Genomic DNA, 19275 nt, shown 5'->3' with positions numbered 1-19275 from the left:
CAGGGGCAACTATACGCCAGGAAAAGCCTAACGTAAACGTCGTATCTTTACTGCGTCGGCCGCGCGTACGTTCAGGAATTCGCGTATCTAGCTAATTTGCATACTCAACGCAGATTTTTACTGAAGCGCCACCTAGCGGGCAAAAAAAAAAATTGCACTTAAGATCCGACAGCGTAAGAGACTTGCGCCTTTTGGATCTAATGGATATCTATGCGTAACTGATTCTAAGAATCAGTCGCATAGATACGACGGCTCAACGCAGAGATACGACGGCGTATCTGGAGATACGCCGTCATATCTCGGTTGAGAATCTGGGCCAATGAATCCAACTGCTGGCTTTAAAAAATGGGTAACAGGGTGAGACCTGTAGCAGCTGCAGGCATCACCCAGTATAACCCCTTCAAGCTGAGAACACAAATTTGCATGCGGTCGGCGTGAAGGGATTAAAGAAGAACTGCAGGCAACGCACGCCATTCGGTCACTGTTGTGTACAGTAATGACCACTTATCGTTGATGTTTTGTACCGGTCCTTTTGAAAGATTTGGCAATGTTCTGTATAATGCACCCTAGGGGGTCATTCCCTATTCTATGTCTAAGGAAGGTATAGAACATTGGAGGTAGATTCCTCCTTCAGTAGTCAATGACTGCAAAATCCCAGTAAGGATAACACCCAGTATGCTCATAAACAATACTGAGATGCAGAATCGTGTAAAACATTATTACCATGCTTTGTTGTTTTGTACTGTAATAAAATCTATACTGCAAGGCCCTACACTTCTGTCCATACACAGAGGTAAATGTATTCTATGCAGTGAGTACTTTATTCCACCATAATAACCGAAATCTACTTTGATGTCCTTGTTTAATACCAACTCGCTATCCATACAATTCTAACCAGATTCTCCCAGGGATAAATTACAGTTGTTGTCCAGTAATGATCACTACTAGATTTGCTGCAGTAAGTTACTATAGTTAAGTCAATATCCATAATTGACTGCAAGCTGGTCCCAGGAATAGAAAGCGGGTAAAAGGACCCACTGGTGAGGGTCCTACTCTGACCCATGTGACTCTTATCTTTTATGTCTCTTCTAGATGTTCCAGCTGGTCTGCGATTCCATGCTCTCCTCCGTTCCCACAACAAGATGGACAGATTGAAATCCGGCAAAAAACTAAAGCAGCGTTCTTCGAATTCAGTCTCCACCACCGAGATTCCACGCACAGACCGCTCCCTTGGAGTTTTACATACTCACAGTGAGTAGGACAAAAATGGCAAATAAGCCCAGTTGTCTTCTGCTTTCAGAATAACAGTGTGTGTGTGTGTGTGTGTGTGTGTGTGTATATACACACACTCACTACCTTGAAAATGTATTCATACCCCTTGAAATTTTCCACATTTTGTCATGTTGCAAACATTCATTTTATTGGGTATTTATTTGATGGACCAACACAAAGTGACACATAATAAGAGGAGAAAAACGATTAAAAAAAAAACATTTTTTACAAATATCTGAAAAGTGTGGCGTGCATTTGTATTCACCCCCCTTTAGAGCCGGTTCACACTGGGGCGACTTGGGATCCGACTTGAAGTCGTCCCAAGTCGCGCTGTCGAGAAAAACAATGCAAGTGAATGGGAGCAGTGTTAATACACACGACTTGAGTCGCTCCGACTTCAAAAGAAGTTCCTGTACTACTTCAATCCGACTTGTAGGCGATTTGTACCCATTGATTTCAATGGAAGTCGCCTCTGAAGTCGGATCACTGTCTTAACTGAAGCGACTTTCCAGGAAGATAACATACATTTCTCAGGCAAACCTCTCCCTCCCCCAGAGCTGATTGTTGTTTGATTGGCCACTGGAAAGTCTCCTGTCCTGGAGACGACTTCAAGTCGTGTTGTAAATCGCCCCAGATCGCCCTGTGGTTCATGCTCAAGTCGTGTCGGAGTCGTCTCTGAAAGTCGTGCTGGAAGTCGTGTCGCCCTAGTGTGAACCGACTCTTACTCTGATCCCTCTAACTAAAATCTAGTGGAACCATTTGCCTTCAGAAGTCACCTAATTAGTAAATAGTCCGCCTGTGTGTAATTTATTCTCAGTATAAATCCAGCTGTTCTGCGAAGCCCTTCAGAGTTTTGAGCAAACGGCATCATGAAGGCCAAAGAACACACCAGACAAGTCAGGTCAGGGATAAAGTTGTGGAGAAGTTTAAAGCGGGGTTAGGTTATAAAAAAATAATAAATCCCAAGCTTTCAACATCTCACAGAGAACTGTTCACTCCATCAGAAAATGGAAAGAGAATGGCACAACTGCAAACCTACCAAGACATGGTCATCCACCTAAACTGACCGGCCGGGCAAGGAGAGAATTAATCAGAGATGCAGCCAAGAGGCCCATGGTAACTCTGGAGGAGCTGCAGAGATCCACAGCTCAGGTGGGAGAATCTGTCCACAGGACAACGACCCTAAACATACAGCCAGAGCTACAATGGAATGGTTTAGATCAAAGTATATTCATGTTAGAATGGCCCAGTCAAATATGTATACAAATGTACGCCACACTTTTTTCATATATTTGTAAAAAATTTGGATAACCATTTATCATTTTCCTTCCACTTATGTGCTACTTTGTGTTGGTCTATCACATAAACCAGTGGTCTCAAAGTACCGGCCCGCGGGCCATCTGCGGCCCGCGGACCAGTTATAAATGGCCCGCAGGCAGGGTGGAAGTGAGGGGAGCCAAAAAAAAAAAAAAAACATTTTTTTTTTGAGCTGGAGCCATCTGGTGGTGAGCCGCTGGTATTACAAGTTACCACCAGATGTGAGCTGGCGCCCTCTGGTGGTGGCCGTTGGTATTACAAGTTAAGCATTACAAGTTAAACAGCAATTCTAATGTCATTTTACACTATTTTCACTGCCATATTCTTCCCTCTAATTAGAACCCCCAAACATTATATATATTTTTTATCCTAACACCCTAGAGAATAAAATAGCGATCGTTGCAATACTTTCTGTCACGCCGTATTTGCGCAGCGGTCTTACAAGCGCACTTTTTTGGGAAAAAATTACACTTTTTTTTATTAAAAAATAAGACAACAGTAAAGTTATCCCCATTTTTTTTAATATTATGAAAGATAATGTTACGCCGAGTAAATTCATACCCAACATGTCACGCTTCAAAATTGTGTCCGCTTGTGCGATGCCGACAAACTTTTTTACCCTTTTAAAATATTCATTGGCGACGTTTAAAAAAATCTACAGGTTGCATGTTTTAAGTTACAGAGGAGCTAGAATTATTGCTCTCACTCTACCAATCGCGGCGATACCTCACATGTGTGGTTTGAACAACGTTTACATATGCGGGCGCTGCTCACGTATGTGTTCGCTTCTGCGCGCAAGCTCGTCGGGACGGGGTGCGTTTTCTGGCTCCTAACTTTTTTAGCTGGCTCCTAGATTCCAAGCAAATTTGTCAAACCCTGACTTACACCAGTGCTGGTGGTAATAATGCGCTCGCTGACACCAGTGCTGGGGTTTATTAATGTGTTCGCTGACACCAGTACTGTTGTTTTTGAAGTTTGAAAGTTTGCATGCGGCCCCCCATGGCATATGAAAACTTGTCTTGTGGCCCTCAGGTAATTTGAGTTTGAGACCCCTGACATAAACTCCAAATAAAATACATTTGCGTTTTTGGTTGTAACATGACAAAGTTGTGTGTGTATGTATGCATGTACACACACACACACACACACTCACCAGCCACTTTATTAGGTATCTTTTGCTAGTACTGGGTTGGGGCCCCCTTTTGCCTTCAGAACTGCCACAATTTGTCATGGCATATATTCAACAAGGCGTTGGAAACATTCCTCAGAAATTTTGGTCTATAGTGACATAACGCAGTTGCTGCAGATTTGTAGGCTGCACATCCATGATGCGAATCACCTGTTCCACCACATCCCAAAGGTGCTCTATTGGATGAGATCTGGCGTCTGTGAAGTACAGGGACCTCCTAGTCCAGTGGTGAGATGATTGGAGTTGTGTGACATGGTACATTATCCTGCTGGGAGGAGCCATCAGAAGATGGGGACACTGTAGTCATAAGGGGCTGGACATGGTCAGCAGCAATGCTCAGGTAGGCCGTGGGGGATTAAACAATGCTCAATTGGTACTAAGGGGCCTAAATTGTGCCAAGAAAATATCCCCCACACCATTGCACCTCCACCAGCCTGAACCGTTGATGCAAGGCAGGATGGATGTTTACGCCAAATTCTGATCCTACCATCTGAATATTGCAGCTGAAATCGGGACTCCTCAGACCAGGCAATGTTTTTCCAATCTTCTATTTTCCAATTTTGGTGATCCTGTGTGAATTGTAACCTAAAGCCTCGTACACATGATCGGTTTTTCCGACGGAATTATGAGATGGCAGGCTTTTGGAGAAAAATCTGACCGTTTGTATGCTCCATCGGACAATTGTCGTCGAATTTTCCACCAACAAATGTTTGGATAGCCTGCTTTAAAATTTTCCGACAACAAATGTGTGTTGTTGGATTATCCGATCTTGTTGGAAAAAAATCCAAAGTACAAACACGCATGCTCAGAAGCAATGCTAACCATAACGCAACATTGGCAGAAGTTGCCCAAAGGGTGGAGCTAAAGAGCTGAAAAAAACACATTGTTTTGTGTTTGGCTGACTTTTTTTGCCGTTTTTATGCAAGACCATTTTATGGCCAACGCCCTTCGGCCAAAAGTGCTATGCTTTGTCCACGGAAAATCCGATTGTGTGTGTCGAACTTTAGTTTCCTGTTCTTGGATGATAGGTGTGGCACCCGGTGTGGTCTTCTGCTGCTGTAGCCGATCTGCTCCAAGGTTCGATGTGTTGTGTTTTCAGCAGGGCTGTGGAGTCGGAGTCGAGGAGTCGGGGGAAATTTTGGGTACCTGGAGTCGGAGTCGGCAAACAATGCACCGACTCCGACTCCTACTAAATTTAGATTGGAATTTAAAAAAAAAAATTCCAACAGGAGTTTTATAAAGCACTAAAAGAAGTTGAAAAGTATGATCTCTCATCAAAACTTACTGTTGAAGAAGCCATCCTTGTTTATCCAGAGATCGTTAGTGATGTGGCCAGAATAGTTACTGCAATGCCACCCACCCAAGTCAGTGTGGAAAGATTATTTTCAGCCCTAAAAATAATAAAGTCTGACTTAAGAGCCTCTATGAAAGAGGATCTGGCAGAGGCAATTCTCTTCCTTAGAACTCTACATTGAATTGATTTGCATTTTCTAAGCCTAGAACTACATTTCAAGATTAATATAAACCATTTCTAGGTTTTACAGATTTTGTTTTTGGTTCATTATAGATAAGCTTTGTTTTTGTTCTAAAACAACCAAATAATGTGTTTTGTATTTTTGAACTGGTAAAGATCCTGTTCCTGATGTTTATGCCTGCTGCTACTATCCAGCCACTTGATTGATTAATATATTTTTTTTTATAAAACTTTGTTTTCATTGTGCTTGTCTTTTGCTTAAACTGTGCAATACAGTAGACTGTTGGCTTCCCAGCCAGTAGTCATGTGATAGGTTGCGTTTCTTTCCCTCAAGGAATGTATAAAATACATTCGCATATTAATACAGAGGAGTCGGAGTCTGAGTCGGAAGTACATAAAACTGAGGAGTCGGAACATTTATCTACCGACTCCACAGCCCTGGTTTTCAGAGATGGTGTTCTGCATACTTTGGTTTAGGGTTGCACCGATACCATTTTTTTAAAAACCGAGTACAAGTACCCATACTTTTTTCCCCCAAGTACTCACTGATACTTTTTTTTTTTAAATGTCATGTGACAGAGGCACTGATAGGTGGCACTGATGAGGAGGCACTAATATGTAGCACTCTCAGTAGTTTTTATATTATATTTTGTTTTCTTATATATATATATATATATATATATATATATATATATATATATATATATATATATATAATTATTTTTATCAGCCCTGTTGGGCTTTGGTGAGATATCAGGGGTCTAAACAGACCCCTGACATCTCACTTTTGAGACAGGGAAAGAGACTGAGGACACAGGTTCCCCAGTCCCGTTTTCGGCGACCTCAGCTGCACTGAAGATGAATGGATAGGAGACAGAGGCTCCTCCCTATTCATAAACTGCAGCATCGTAAACAGTTTTACGATGCTCTGTTATGAATGGACAGTCTGTGACCCGCGGGAGGGTGAGGAGTGTTAACCGCCACTGGTGCAACCCTATTTTGGTTGTAACGAGTGGTTATTTGAGTTACTGTTGCTTTTTTATCCCCTCAAACCAGTCTGCCCATTCTCCTCTGACATCAACAAAGAATATTCATCCACACAACTGCCACTCGCTGGATATTTTCTTTTTCGGACCATTCTCTAAACCTGAGATAATTGTAGATCAGCAGTTTTTGAAATACTCAGACCATCCCTTGTGGCACCAACAACCATGCCACGTTCAAACTGAATGAAGAAATGGCACTCAAGTGACTTTGAACGTCAGCAGGTCATCTTCACCACTGCTAGATGCATTGAGCTGCCATGTGATTGGCTGATTAGCAATTTGTGTTACCAAGCATTTGAACAGGTGTACCTAGTAAAGTGGCCATTAAGTGTATATTTATAGGGGCTTCATAGATGACCTCAGTAGAATCCTTCAAACAAGAAATTTGCTGATGACACAAGACGAAGTTTAGACTAGGGGTAGAAGAATAAGATTGTAATGCTGTCCTGTGCCGCCAGTCTCCTGAAGCCTCTTCTCTTTGGCACTCTGGCTGGCACTCACTCTCTGGCATTATTTTTGTCCAATACGTAACAAGCAGTCCTGCATTGTACGAGGGAATGGCGAGGGCTCACCCACAATGCATAGCGAAGGGGAGAACCTGCTTGAGCAAGGAATAAGGTAGATCTTAATGGATCAAATACATTTCATCTTGAGTGTTGTTGGGAGGTGATGAAGGGGGTGAGTGAAGTGATGTGGTAATTGCATCACAGGAAGTTCTCTGTAGGAACAACTTTTGTTGCATGCCAGGAATTGGGTTAGTCATAGGGTGTTTTTTTACCCCCCACAAATTTGCCCTTTCGTCCACTATTTCGCCAGCTGCTTGTTTTACAACTCAGAAAACTGGATTGTGTTGTCAGAGAGACAGTGTTCTGCACATTGATGATCTCTAAGCTCCTACATTTGTAAAATGAGTAATGACATACTAAGAGGGTGATGTGGAAAGGTTCAGCTGTAGTCGGCAGAGATCCAATCATGAGGTCACATGGTTCTGTTCTGTGCCTGCACAGCACTTTTTTAACCAGTTAAGCCCCGGACCAATATGCAGCCTAAAGACCCAAGGTGTTTTTACAGTTCGGGACTGCGTCGCTTTAACAGACAATTGCGCGGTCGTGCGACGTGGCTCCCAAACAAAATTGGCGTCCTTTTTTCCCCACAAATAGAGCTTTCTTTTGGTGGTATTTGATCACATCTGCGGTTTTTAGTTTTTGCGCTATAAACAAAAATAGAGCGACAATTTTGAAAAAAATGCAATATTTTTTACTTTTTGCTGTAATAAATATCCCCTAAAAACATATATAAAAACATTTTTTTTCCTCAGTTTAGGCCGATACGTATTCTTCTACCTATTTTTAGTAAAAAAAATCGCAATAAGCCTTTATCGATTGGTTTGCGCAAAATTTATAGCGTTTACAAAATAGGGGATAGTTTTATTGCATTTTTATTAATTTTTTTTTTTTTACTACTAATGGCGGCGATCAGCGATTTTTTTCGTGACTGCGACATTATGGCGGACACTTCGGACAATTTTGACACATTTTTGGGACCATTGTCATTTTCACAGCAAAAAATACATTTAAATTGCATTCTTTATTGTGAAAATGACAGTTGCAGTTTGGGAGTTAACCACAGGTGGCGCTGTAGGAGTTAGGGTGCACCTAGTATGTGTTTACAACTGTAGGGGGGTGTGGCTGTAGGAATGACGTCATCGATCGTGTCTTCCCTATAAAGGGAATGACGCGATCGATGCGCCGACACAGTGAAGCACGGGGAAGCCGTGTTTACACACGGCTCTCCCCGTTCTTCAGCTCCGGGGAGCGATCGCGACGGAGCGGCTATAAACAAATAGCCGCGCCGTGGTCCCGGATCGCTCCCCGAGCGGACCCGACCTCCGCATGTAGCGGGGGGGTCCCGATCGGACCCCCCACCCGCTAATAGGCGAGGACGTACATGTACGCCCATGTGCCTGTACGTGCCATATTGTGGACGTATATGTACATGCGGGGGTCGGGAACTGGTTAAAGGATTGGTTCGCCTTTAGTAATATGTTACACCAGTATTTAGGGTGTAACATGCTACTAGTGTGACAGTGGGTAGGGGAGCTCTTCTCTCTGCACCCACTGTCACATTTTCAAAATGATGTGGCTGTTTGGGGCTCCACCCACACAGCTGCGTCATTAATTCACTGGACTGTGAATGAATAAACTACAAGTCCCGTCCGCCACTGTAGCAAATTAACTTGGTATTATCAATGAACTGCAAGACCGCTGATCAACACACTTGTAGTTCATTCACGCCGGTTACTGCTCAGGAACTGTCTTCCCTTACAGAGGTACGGACAAGAGCTGTAAGCGGTGTGCAGCAGACGGAGATTGCACCCGTGATAGTGGGTGTGATGCTCTGCAAGTCTCCTGTCCAAAAATAAATGCACTTTTTTTCTTTTCCTTCCTGCATGTGCTTTTTAGTCACTTATTTGTGCACTTATCCTTTAACGTGTTTGCACTAAAAAACAAACAAAAAAACTTTAGTTCTGCTTTAAAAGTACATTGAATCATGCAGTGACCTGCTGGATGGTGGTGTGTTGTATGTTTTCTCACACGTGTCCTTTTGTTGCAGAACTAACTCTACACAGGCCTTTTCCTGAGCTGTCTTCGAAGCAGCACTTGGAATCCCTACAACGCTCCTTAAAGTGTGACAGATCACAAGCTCTGAAACCTGAGCGCTCACTTATTCTCCCTCTACCCCATCAGAAGAAACGTCAGTTCAGCCCAATAGATAGAGATGGTAAATGAGATACTGCAGAATGCCTGTTTTTATGCAAGTGCTGACACCCCTGTGATTGACCTATGGGCTAACCTTCTCTTTTTCTCTAATTTTCTTAAGGGCGACACGAGATGGATCCAGCAGGGCCAAGTCTTGCAGCAGATATTGCCCCATCTCCGTCTCACACCCCTCTCTCACGCCAGCTCTCCACACCATCGGATTCATCCTCACTCAGTGCTGCAGCTGCGGTATGTAGATAGTTTGATTTCACAAACAGCAATGATAGTTGCCAGCGCCTGTGTACTATGAGATTTCCTGCAGGTTCTGCAGACCAGGCCTTCTCTCCTTAGTCTTTTTCAGGGAATAAATGGTCAGTCAGTTTAAATCTGAAATTTCTGTGCAATTAATCACCCATTTATCTTTGGAGGACATAGGAAATTGGAGTGTTATTGGGGTCCCTGGCATCTTAGAGTAATGCCTTTTAAGGTGGATGATTCTTGGCTATTTAAAATAAAGATTACATTCTTGTTTTGAGTTTTTATACAACTATTAAGTTAAAGATGATTTCCTTTAAAATGTGTTATGTGGGTGATCATCCCTAACATAGGACAAGACATAACTCTTTCATACTGACTGCGTGGTCCACCAGTATAGCTTCACTGTTATCTTTTTGCTTACATGAGGGACATAGAGTGCACTTTATCCACTTACCGCCAAGTCACGTACCTGGCACATTTGAATTCAAGTGGTTGTACCAGGGCAGCTGCAGGGATCACCCGCTTCCCCGACAGTTGGCTCTCTTGTAATAACAACCACAGCCCCTCACCAGCCACTCTGTTGCAAGCAGCGGGAGTGGACACCTTCCACGGCTTGCTCAGGTACTCTCGTCCCACTGGGAGACCCGAGCTACTAGACAGCATGTCAGCGGAAGCCTGGATCGGCTTTGATTGGGTCTCCGCTATGGTAACCCTGAAGCGATGATATGGCATCACTTCTGGTTTACCGGCATCTTAACCGTGCCATTCTTTGAAAATCAAAAGCATTCAAAAACACAATCTTGGCGTTTTTTAATGCTTTCAAGTGCAAAGTAGGGACCAGTGGTCCTCGAGCCCATTAAGAGGCCAGGTTTGCAAGATAACTGAAATACATCACAGGTGATATAATTTGGTGCTCAGTGATTGCAGTATTCTAGTCTGCATCTCCCTGAGGTAATGCATACAATCTGGCCTGTTAGTGGGCCCTGAGGACAGGGTTGATGACCACTGTTATAGACCATAGTGTACCTGTCACATGCCTATTGCTGTCACAAGGATGTTTACATTACATGTGACAGCAGTAACTGTGATCAAAAAAATAAAAATGTAAAGCAACTGTGTAAAAACTAAATTGATAATTAAAGGAACAAAATCAAAAGCATTTAAAGTGCCTCTGTGCTAGCGTGCAAGACGATCATCCCAAAAAGGGGTATTGCTGCGAATGTCGCGCCATGGGCAGGGATTCTAGCACTAAACCTCCTTTGTACCTCTAAAGTGGTAAACTGTAAAGACTTTTAAAGCGGCGCCTGTGGATAGTAAAATTTACTTAGTTTGTCGCTGTTTTGTGCGTGCGCAATTTTAAAGCGTGGCATGTTTAGTGTCTACTCAGCGTGACATCATCGTTTATATTTTTTGGGGTTATGCATTTTTTGCGTTACAATTTTAACTTTTTTTTTGTCCCAAAAATTGCGTTTGAAAAACTGCTTTGCAAATACCAATTTATTCTCTAGGGCCTCGGCTTTAAAAAAAAAAAAAAGGTTTTCACAAAAAGTGACACAAAATGTCTGGTCTTCAAGTGGTTATGAGAACTTGGCTTGCTAGTGTAGAATTTTTCCAGCATGCTGTGCAGGCTTCACATTGGCTTTAGAGTGGCTCTTTAGTGCACAATTATAGTTTAAAATGTTAAGGCAATCCTGTGCTGCCTGCAGCATGAACAATGCAGGTTGTATGCCCCTCTGCAGTTGATGCCCATATTACCTTGTGAACCCTGAAGATAAATATCTACCACTCATATACATAGATGTTCTGTGTCCCCATTTGACAGTGTTGTGGCATGGCGATGGGTCACTCTAGCTCTGAGCTCTGCATTGCAGGATAGGAGTTTGTTTGACATCAGCAACCTCCTCCCCAAACTTTGAAGGGCTGATGTTTGAAGGGGGGGGTGGGTTGTATGTGGCACATTGGGGCTCATTCACATTGACACAAGGGACTCAACACCATAAAAAAATGATTGCATTACTGCACCCGGGAGTCACAGGTATTTGCATACAGCTGCCTGTACAAATTAATGACAGTTGAGGCTGTACACATGTAAACCCCAAGATGCGTAGTTAGCAGCCGCAGCCTGTCGTTGATTTGCATTTACTTTAATTATCTGAAGCAGTGCTAATCGTTTTTGAATGAACGTTTGCGATCTTTATTCAAGATGCTCTGTATAGAATGTTAAATAACGCTTGTCATCCAGTATCCTGGGTTTTGTTCTTAACATAATGGTTTTTAAAAATTCTCACTTTTCACAGCAGAAGCGACCCAACGGCGGGGCGCGTACCCCCTGCAGGCGGAAGTGTAGGATCGCGTATATATACACACGTGATCCTGCGTAGTGCTGCCGCCCTGTAGCAGTAAAAGTGCTGTAGGGTGGTCAGTAAGTGGTTACACAATGGTGGTTGTTATATCTTGCTTTGATTGAACTGAGGCTCCGATGGTATCACAGATGCATTCCTAATTCACACACTTCATGTTGCAGAGACTTATGTTATTGCTTTCTGTCATCTGACAGGCTGCCAGGAAGAGGCGGTTGGAGACATCATATGACATTGACAATATTGTGATACCTATGTCGGTAGCAGCCACCACCAGGGTGGAGAGACTGCAGTACAAGGAGATCCTCACTCCCAGGTAACATCTCACACAGAATGTCCTGCATATCAGGGGCTTCTTAAGGGGCACTCACTGTGTAGGTAAAGGAGGTGAGTAGGGAAAGTAATTGTTGCTCTTCTCTTTCGGGCAAATGCACTTTATAGGGAAACTGTTATTTTGAAGGGCGAGTTCAGCATAGCAGCCCAGAGGAGCTCCACTGCAAACAGTTAAGCTTTAAATGGGCGACATGCTGTCTTTGTCCCTGCTGGGAAGATTTGCACTCTTTGTCCTGGTGATCATTGTAACTGAAATAAAGCAAGGGAAAATACAACATTTTGAGTTGTTGCTAGAACAGGAAAATGGAAATCTTCCAATAGAGAGGACACCCATTTCATTCCAGGTAAACTACTCAAATTCTGATTCTGGGGACAACCAATAGGCTCCCCCAGACAGCAGGGAGTTTAAATTTGTTTTGGGTGGTGTTCCTCTTTAAAGGGAACTTGTCATTAACGGTTACTTGCTCTGTTGAGATTCCCATTCATTGCTGCAGGCTGCCGGGGTCACAGAAATAAGCATAGGCTCTCTGATGGACTACAGATTCCAACACTCTCTTCCCAACACACACATTCCTGTAAAAATGGCGGCGTATATATAATTGGGTGCTGAAGCGACCACCGGCTATAATCGTAAATAGTCAGAACATGTCACCAGCACACCATGGATCTCCAGAATGGGTCCAAAGCGATCGCTTCGTTACAGAAAAAAGCAATGTTTCGCAGCCTTGCAAGATCCCTTCGTCAGATATGTCACATGCCTGATGAAGGGGTTCACATGGTTCCGAAACATTGCTATTTGTTGTAACGATGTGCTCGCTGAATAAAGTTTTGGACCCATTTTGGAGACTACAGGTTACTCTCTGCAGTCTCCTGGATGAGAAGACAGTGATAGTGTAAAGAACCTTTCTGCATCGTTGTCCACCCGCACAAATTTTCCTGCAGGTTGGAGAATCTGTGTGCTGTGACACTGTGGCGCTCATTATAACCTTTAGTCAGCCCCACTCACATTGCTAGCAGTTTCCAGTTCTTTACAACTCTCATGTTTGGCTGGTTTGCATCTGTACTTATATACTCCTCTGTGTTCAGGTACATATGTGGTTTACAAGGCTCCAGTGTAACAACAATACAGGTCTTGGAATCCTAATTTATTTTGTTTTTTCCCCTCCTACAGCTGGCGTGTTGTTAAAATCACTCCTCTGACTCCAAATTCAGATAAGGACATAGACGAGGTGAGTGACATCCGATACAATTAAAAGAGAAGTATGGGTTTTTGTTTTGTTTTTTAAATCCTACTTAGGTGGATGCGGCATTGTTCCCCCGCTGGCTCCAACACAGAGAACCGAGCGATGAAACGCCACCGATTGCTCGGTTCTCAGGACTCCCTTAGAGAGCTGGTGTCTCAGTCAGCAGCTCTCTGTCCTGCTCCTCCACACTCACTGTAGCACTGGGCCGTGGAGGGGCAGGAGCGGCCAGTTTAGCCTCTCGGTGGCTCGCCGAGAGGCTGAGCCAGGTGCTGTCCAGGCATGTGGGGCGTATCCTAACCATATGGTCGCGATCCTTCCCAAGCCTGGACCGGCTCTGTGACAACAGGAGTGCAAAACAACCTGCACGCCTGTGATCCACAAGAGAAGTACAGCCAAATGAACTTTAGCTGTACTTCTCCTTTAGTACTCATTAGCTGATCAGGCTTTTTTTTTATATTATTTGTTTTTTATTTGATTTTAAGATGACCTGGTACAACAGGCAATTGTATAATCAGATAACAATATTACAGCATACATAATATAAAAAAGAGAAAGACAGCTGATCAGGCTTGATGGTGGGTGATCAGTAATGTCTTTTGAGTTACACACACAAAAAAAAGGTGGGATAACTAACGTCTAAACTCCTGCAGTCTGTCAATGAAAATTCTCAGAAATGGTTCCCATGCCAACCATTTTTTTTGTTGAAAAAATATACTTTTATGTACAAAATATTTATTGGGGTATGTTCTCTGTGCTGTGCAAAAATACACCACTCAACTATACAGTCCAGTCGCACAGTAAATTACATTCACACAGCGGTATGATGCCTAACATGTTGTGTGAAATTCCCAGAACCATCGCATCATGCAGGACACCCCTTTACATCGTAAGCATCGTGGACCCTACGGTACTACCAAAATGCTTATCGGTGCAATGTCAGACGTGAAGTTGGACCCCTGTGTGACATGGCACCGCAGCAACAAGCCACCTGTACCACTTGCCTATTGCCTAACTGTAAATGTACGTCATGACTTTACAGTTATATACCAGGATTTTGGCAGCAGCTAGCTGCCATAACTACGGTATCCTTTTTTTTTTTCTCCTGTTGGCAGGCGGCTTTCATATAAAAGTGGTCCTAGCAGCAGATTCACCATGAGATTACTTTTATATGCAGTGGGAGACGCAAGTCACACCCGCATATGTAAACGGTGTTCAAACCACACGCGAGGTATCGCCGCAATCATTCTAGCGCAAGACCTTCTCTGTAACTCTAAGCAGGTACCTTGTAAAAATGTTTAAAGCGTCGGCATAACGTCTTTTACATTATACACAAGATTGGGGTAACTTTACGTTAACTTTCCCAGTCAGGCAGTGACGGCCAATTAGTGCTTACATGAGGTTTCTTTACTAACAAATCTGCTGGCCGCAGCTGTCAGCCCAATAAGGATGAGCTCTGGCGTGTTCGCATGCTACACGTGCAGAGCCCGCCAGGAAGTGTGCACGGCGCTGTGCTAATCACAGCCAGGGAGACATTTCCCGATGCTCGGCTGCAGAGATCGGGAAATGTCTCCCTGGCTGTGATTAGCGCAGCGCCGTGCACACTTCCTGGCGGGCTCTGCACGTGTAGCATGCGAACACGCCAGAGCTCATCCTTACAGCCCAATACAGTGTGTTCTAAGTTATAAAATATAGGAACAAGAAAGCCTGTCACTGAATCTGTGCAAAGCACAGAAGAATATTTGTTTGCATCTGTGCTGTGAGCCAGCAGATCTGGATGCGCAGTTGACCATAAGGGCAGACAGGAATGATTTGAATGGCCACACCCACGAACAAAAATGGGAAATAAATCCCTTGTTTTGGAGCTTTGTGATTGAACGGCTTTAGTAAATCTCTCTTTAAAAGAAAAACTTTTTTTTTTTAATATATTGTATTGATTTTTTGTTCATTCCAGTTGGAGGATCTCTCAGATTCATCTTTTGCCGCTTTGCATGCAAAGTGTGAAGAGTCGGAACGGGCGAGGTGGGTCAGCACTAGCCTCCCACCTCAACGTCGGGGCAGCAGGTAATGTGACGCCACCCTTACTGCGTGTGCAGGAAGCGCACTGCTCCATACTGGTGTTATGAGGACTGAATTAAGGTATAATCGCTGTCTATGTGTTTTCCAGGACTCATCGGACATCTGAAGGCTCTATGACCCCTCAGTCTTTCTCAATGCAGCCACCCTCTCCTGACACCAGTAGCTGGCAGGCTGTGTCTGACTTCTCTCCGCTCAGCCCCGACGTCTTGTCTGCTCCTCCCACGCCCACTTCAAGGGACACTCCGCGTCTGATCTCCGAGGAGACACAGAGCTCCGTGTCAGACTCAGGTTATGAAGAGACGGTAAGTGATGTAACTGGTATTATTTTACAGTGGACATAGGTGATAGGTGATTTGTTCTAACACTCTCCCTGTCCTAAGGTGACAACTCTGCTTCTCATAAAAATAGTACAGGGAGTGATCGTTGTCACCCTAAGACCCCTTTCACACTGGAGGTGTTTTTCAGGCACTTTAGCGCTAAAAATAGTGCCTGTAATGCGCCTGATAAAAGCCTCAGCTGCAATCCCAGTGTGAAAGCCTGAGTGCTTTCACACTGGGGCGCTGCGCTGGCAGGATGTCGAGAAAAGTCCTGCAAGCAGCTTCCATGCAGCGCATTAGGAGCGGTGTATACACCGCTCCTAAAGCGCCCCTGCCCATTGAAATCAATTTTTTTTTTTTTTCCTTTTTACTTTTTGGATAGAGTAAGGGAGGGTTATAACCCATGTAGGGTTTATTTTACACATCTGTGTCCCATAGGGGAGATTTCTCTTCACTTCCTGTGCCATAGCTAAACAGGAAGTTGGAGGAACCCCCAGATCACCAGAACTAGTGTCCCCTTTAGAAGCTTTCCCTGCTATTACTTTTCTTGGGACAACCCAAAATGTACTATTTTCTTTTACTTTCACTTTTAATGATGATGGTAAACAGGACAAATAGTGGGTGAATCTCCCTTAAGGTGACAGACGGCAGAAAAAAATAACTAACCGATCCTCTAATCCACCTCCACTCTATCAAAACAAAAGAAAAAAAGTTGTCATTTTAATTTACCCTTTGAACATTAGACTTGATTTGTTTTTGTAGAATGTGTAGTAGCGGGTGTGTACAACCATTCATAAACTCAGAGTAATAGTAGTAAAAGGCAGAATTTGTTATGGCAACAATTTATAGTGCCACCTGCTGGCAACTTTGTAAACTTATCAAAAAAAAAAAAAAAAGAATATGTAATCTTCAGAATAGTATATAGCAGGAAAAAATATGAAGCGGGTGTTTGTTATTTTGGCTTTAAGTAAACTGATATGCATGAAGTTTTATTTTTTCCCCCTCTGTCTTTTTCAGACTGTACATCCCTGGGAGAAGAGACACTTTCCCCTTACCTATACCCCAAAACCAGAAATTGCGGGAACCAGCGAACCTACAGACTGGGGAGCTCCACGCCCCTCGCGCCGATTATCCTGCAGCTCCCGAACTGCCAAAGACACAGAGGGACCCCCTTCCTCTCCGCCCTGCCCTTCCTCCAGACCGCGGCCCCTTCACAGATAAAGAACAGTGGCGGGTGAAAAACTTGCAAAGGAAAATAAAAAAAATCTATATAAATATATATAAATCCGACAAGACAATTTGGCTTCAGAAGAATCCTCTGTTTGATATTCAAACTTTATCCCCGGAGCAGAGCGCCAGTTTCACAGTTTTTAGTGAATTTAAGAACTTTAGAGATCTGTTACCTTCTCCTCGTTATCTTTGTTTCTTGTTTTTGTTCTTTTTTTTTTTTCTTTTTCCTTTTAATCAAGCTATGTTGTATGTGTGACACCGTGTACTTAACCTGCTGCCGTCCCTCCGGCTCTCTGTGTGCAGCTCAGGAGTCGGAGGTGCAGTTGCTGCAGTTTGTGGCTCCCCATTTTCCCTAATGCCTGAACAGTGTGTGCTTGTAACAGTTTGTTCCTACTAGCTCCTCAAGTGCGGCTGCAGCTGAGGTATCAGAGACGAGGGGGAAGGGCTTATGGCATCTCAGATCCCACCCATGAGGTACCTCTATGTTCTTGTAATCTTAAGAAAGCACTTATTTCCACGGCAGGATGATCTAGGGCAGTGATGGCTAACCTTGGCACCCCAGATGTTTTGGAACTACATTTCCCATGATGCTCCACTACACTGCAGAGTGCATGAGCATCATGGGAAATGTAGTTCCAAAACATCTGGGGTGCCAAGGTTAGCCATCACTGATCTAGGGCTTGGTTCAGATGCCAAGTGGGTATGTCGAGGCCTGTACTGATCACTTGAACAGGCAACATTTCATAGTCATGATCATAGTTCAGAAAGTTAAAAAAAAAAAAAAAAAAAATACATTTCTAGAAAGTTTTCATTTTCTGTTGTAGCTTTATGGTGTTCCACGTGAGCAATGTCTGCTCGCTGTTTTAGTCCTATGATGACCATGCTTGACATGCCAAATGCCGATTATTTGAAGGATAATCAAAGGCTACTATTTAACTATGATGTGGTTACAGGGTATAAAAAAATTGGCAGAATCTGTAAAAAAAAATGCCCATTTATAACCAAAATCGTTTGGTTAAACATTTTAGTTTGAGTTTTGTTAGTGCCTAAAGCTGACCATACACAAAGGTACCTGATAGTTTGTTTCTAAATAATCCAAATCCTTAAAAGAGAACCGGTGAGGATAGGAATATAGGATAGCTGCCAGTGCTGACTTGTTTTTTAAGGTGCAGATTCCAGGGCTGTCATCCTGATCCTGCATGAACTGGAACAAGCCAGGGCTGCACTTTCATCTTCATAGCTGTATTCTTGTCAGTGTGTGCATTTGAAGCCAGGATAAAGAGAACACAAATCTGGAGCCTTCCCTTTTAAAAATAAGTCGGCAGTACATCCTCCCTGTATTTCTATCTTAACCGCTTGCTTTTTAAAGTCTGTATAAAACCAAATCTCTACTTTTCAGTATGTTTGTCATCGTGCCTCATTGGTCTTTCAATTCCTTCAGTCTTCTGATGAGATTTTTCACTGACGGCAAAGGGTGGTGGTTGCAGGTCAGCTAGCTACAGTTGTAATGCAAGTACCAGATACCAACAGTCTTGGTGTTACTGATCCTGCCAGTAACGGCACTTCTGTTACAGGCTGACAACCTCAAGCCACCGCGGTTTTGTACTTGGCAGCAGCCTGCTGTGTGCACCCCTTGAGTTGGCCGGTGGGCTGGCGATCAAATCTGCAAGAGGCATATGCAGTAGATATCATGGGCAGCCCCAATGCCTAACTGAAGGCTGACAATGCAACCAACCAATGCCAGATACCAACAGTCTTGGTGTTACCCACAATGCCAACCTTCCTTCTGCGATTGGCCACTTTTATCTGGGCCCAGTTGCAACGTTTCTTATTGGAAGATCCTGCCGGTACCAGCGCAATTTGTAAAAGAAAATAGTTTTGTGAATCTTTTGCAACGTTTTTTTTTATTTTTTGCTGAAGATCCTGCCAGTAACAGCACTTCTGTTACAGGCTGACAAGCCGCCGTTGTTTTGTACTTGGCAGCAGCCTGCTGTGTGCACCCCTTGAGTTGACCGGTGGGCTGGCGATCGAATCTGCAAGAGGCATATGCAGTAGATATCATGGGCAGCCCCAATGCCTAACTGAAGGCTGACAATGCAATTAAGTGGAAGGCATTGGCAACAGGAAGCACTGGTACAAGCAGGATCTTCAGGTAAGAAATTTTGCAACCGGGCCCAGATAAAAATGGCCAATCGCAGAAGGAAGGTTGGCATTGTGGGTAAATAAGGTTGTTTGGGTTCTGGTGCTTACACTTCTACTGTAGCTAGCCAACCTGCAACCACCACCACAGTGAAAAATTTCATCAGAAGACTGAAGACATTGTAACACCAATAGATCAACCATCCTTCTAAAATTCTGCTCCTTGTCGTCTGGTTTTCCAGACTGTCCTTTAATAATGAC

At 43.6% G+C, this 19275-nt stretch overlaps 1 protein-coding gene across 6 annotated transcripts in view; it reads left to right on the top strand.

Annotated features, from left to right (window-relative positions):
- LOC120918567 (KAT8 regulatory NSL complex subunit 1-like) overlaps positions 1-17480 on the top strand; it is a 156239-nt gene extending 138759 nt beyond the window's left edge. For 5 of the 6 annotated variants that reach the window (XM_040330214.1, XM_040330216.1, XM_040330215.1 and 2 more), the window contains 8 exons: positions 1093-1251; positions 8912-9079; positions 9179-9306; positions 11873-11991; positions 13180-13237; positions 15204-15313; positions 15417-15630; positions 16663-17480. In XM_040330214.1, coding sequence (XP_040186148.1) covers positions 1093-1251; positions 8912-9079; positions 9179-9306; positions 11873-11991; positions 13180-13237; positions 15204-15313; positions 15417-15630; positions 16663-16866 — 1160 coding nt within the window. In that variant the 3' untranslated portion in view covers positions 16867-17480. The remainder of the gene's footprint in view (positions 1-1092; positions 1252-8911; positions 9080-9178; positions 9307-11872; positions 11992-13179; positions 13238-15203; positions 15314-15416; positions 15631-16662) is intronic. The other variant, XM_040330220.1, reaches the window with a different exon arrangement.
- Positions 17481-19275: the final 1795 nt, after the last annotated feature.

The sequence above is a fragment of the Rana temporaria genome, chromosome 12, assembly GCF_905171775.1.
Source record: "Rana temporaria chromosome 12, aRanTem1.1, whole genome shotgun sequence".
Classification (NCBI taxonomy): domain Eukaryota; kingdom Metazoa; phylum Chordata; class Amphibia; order Anura; family Ranidae; genus Rana; species Rana temporaria.
This window is presented reverse-complemented; position numbering and strand designations above follow the sequence as displayed.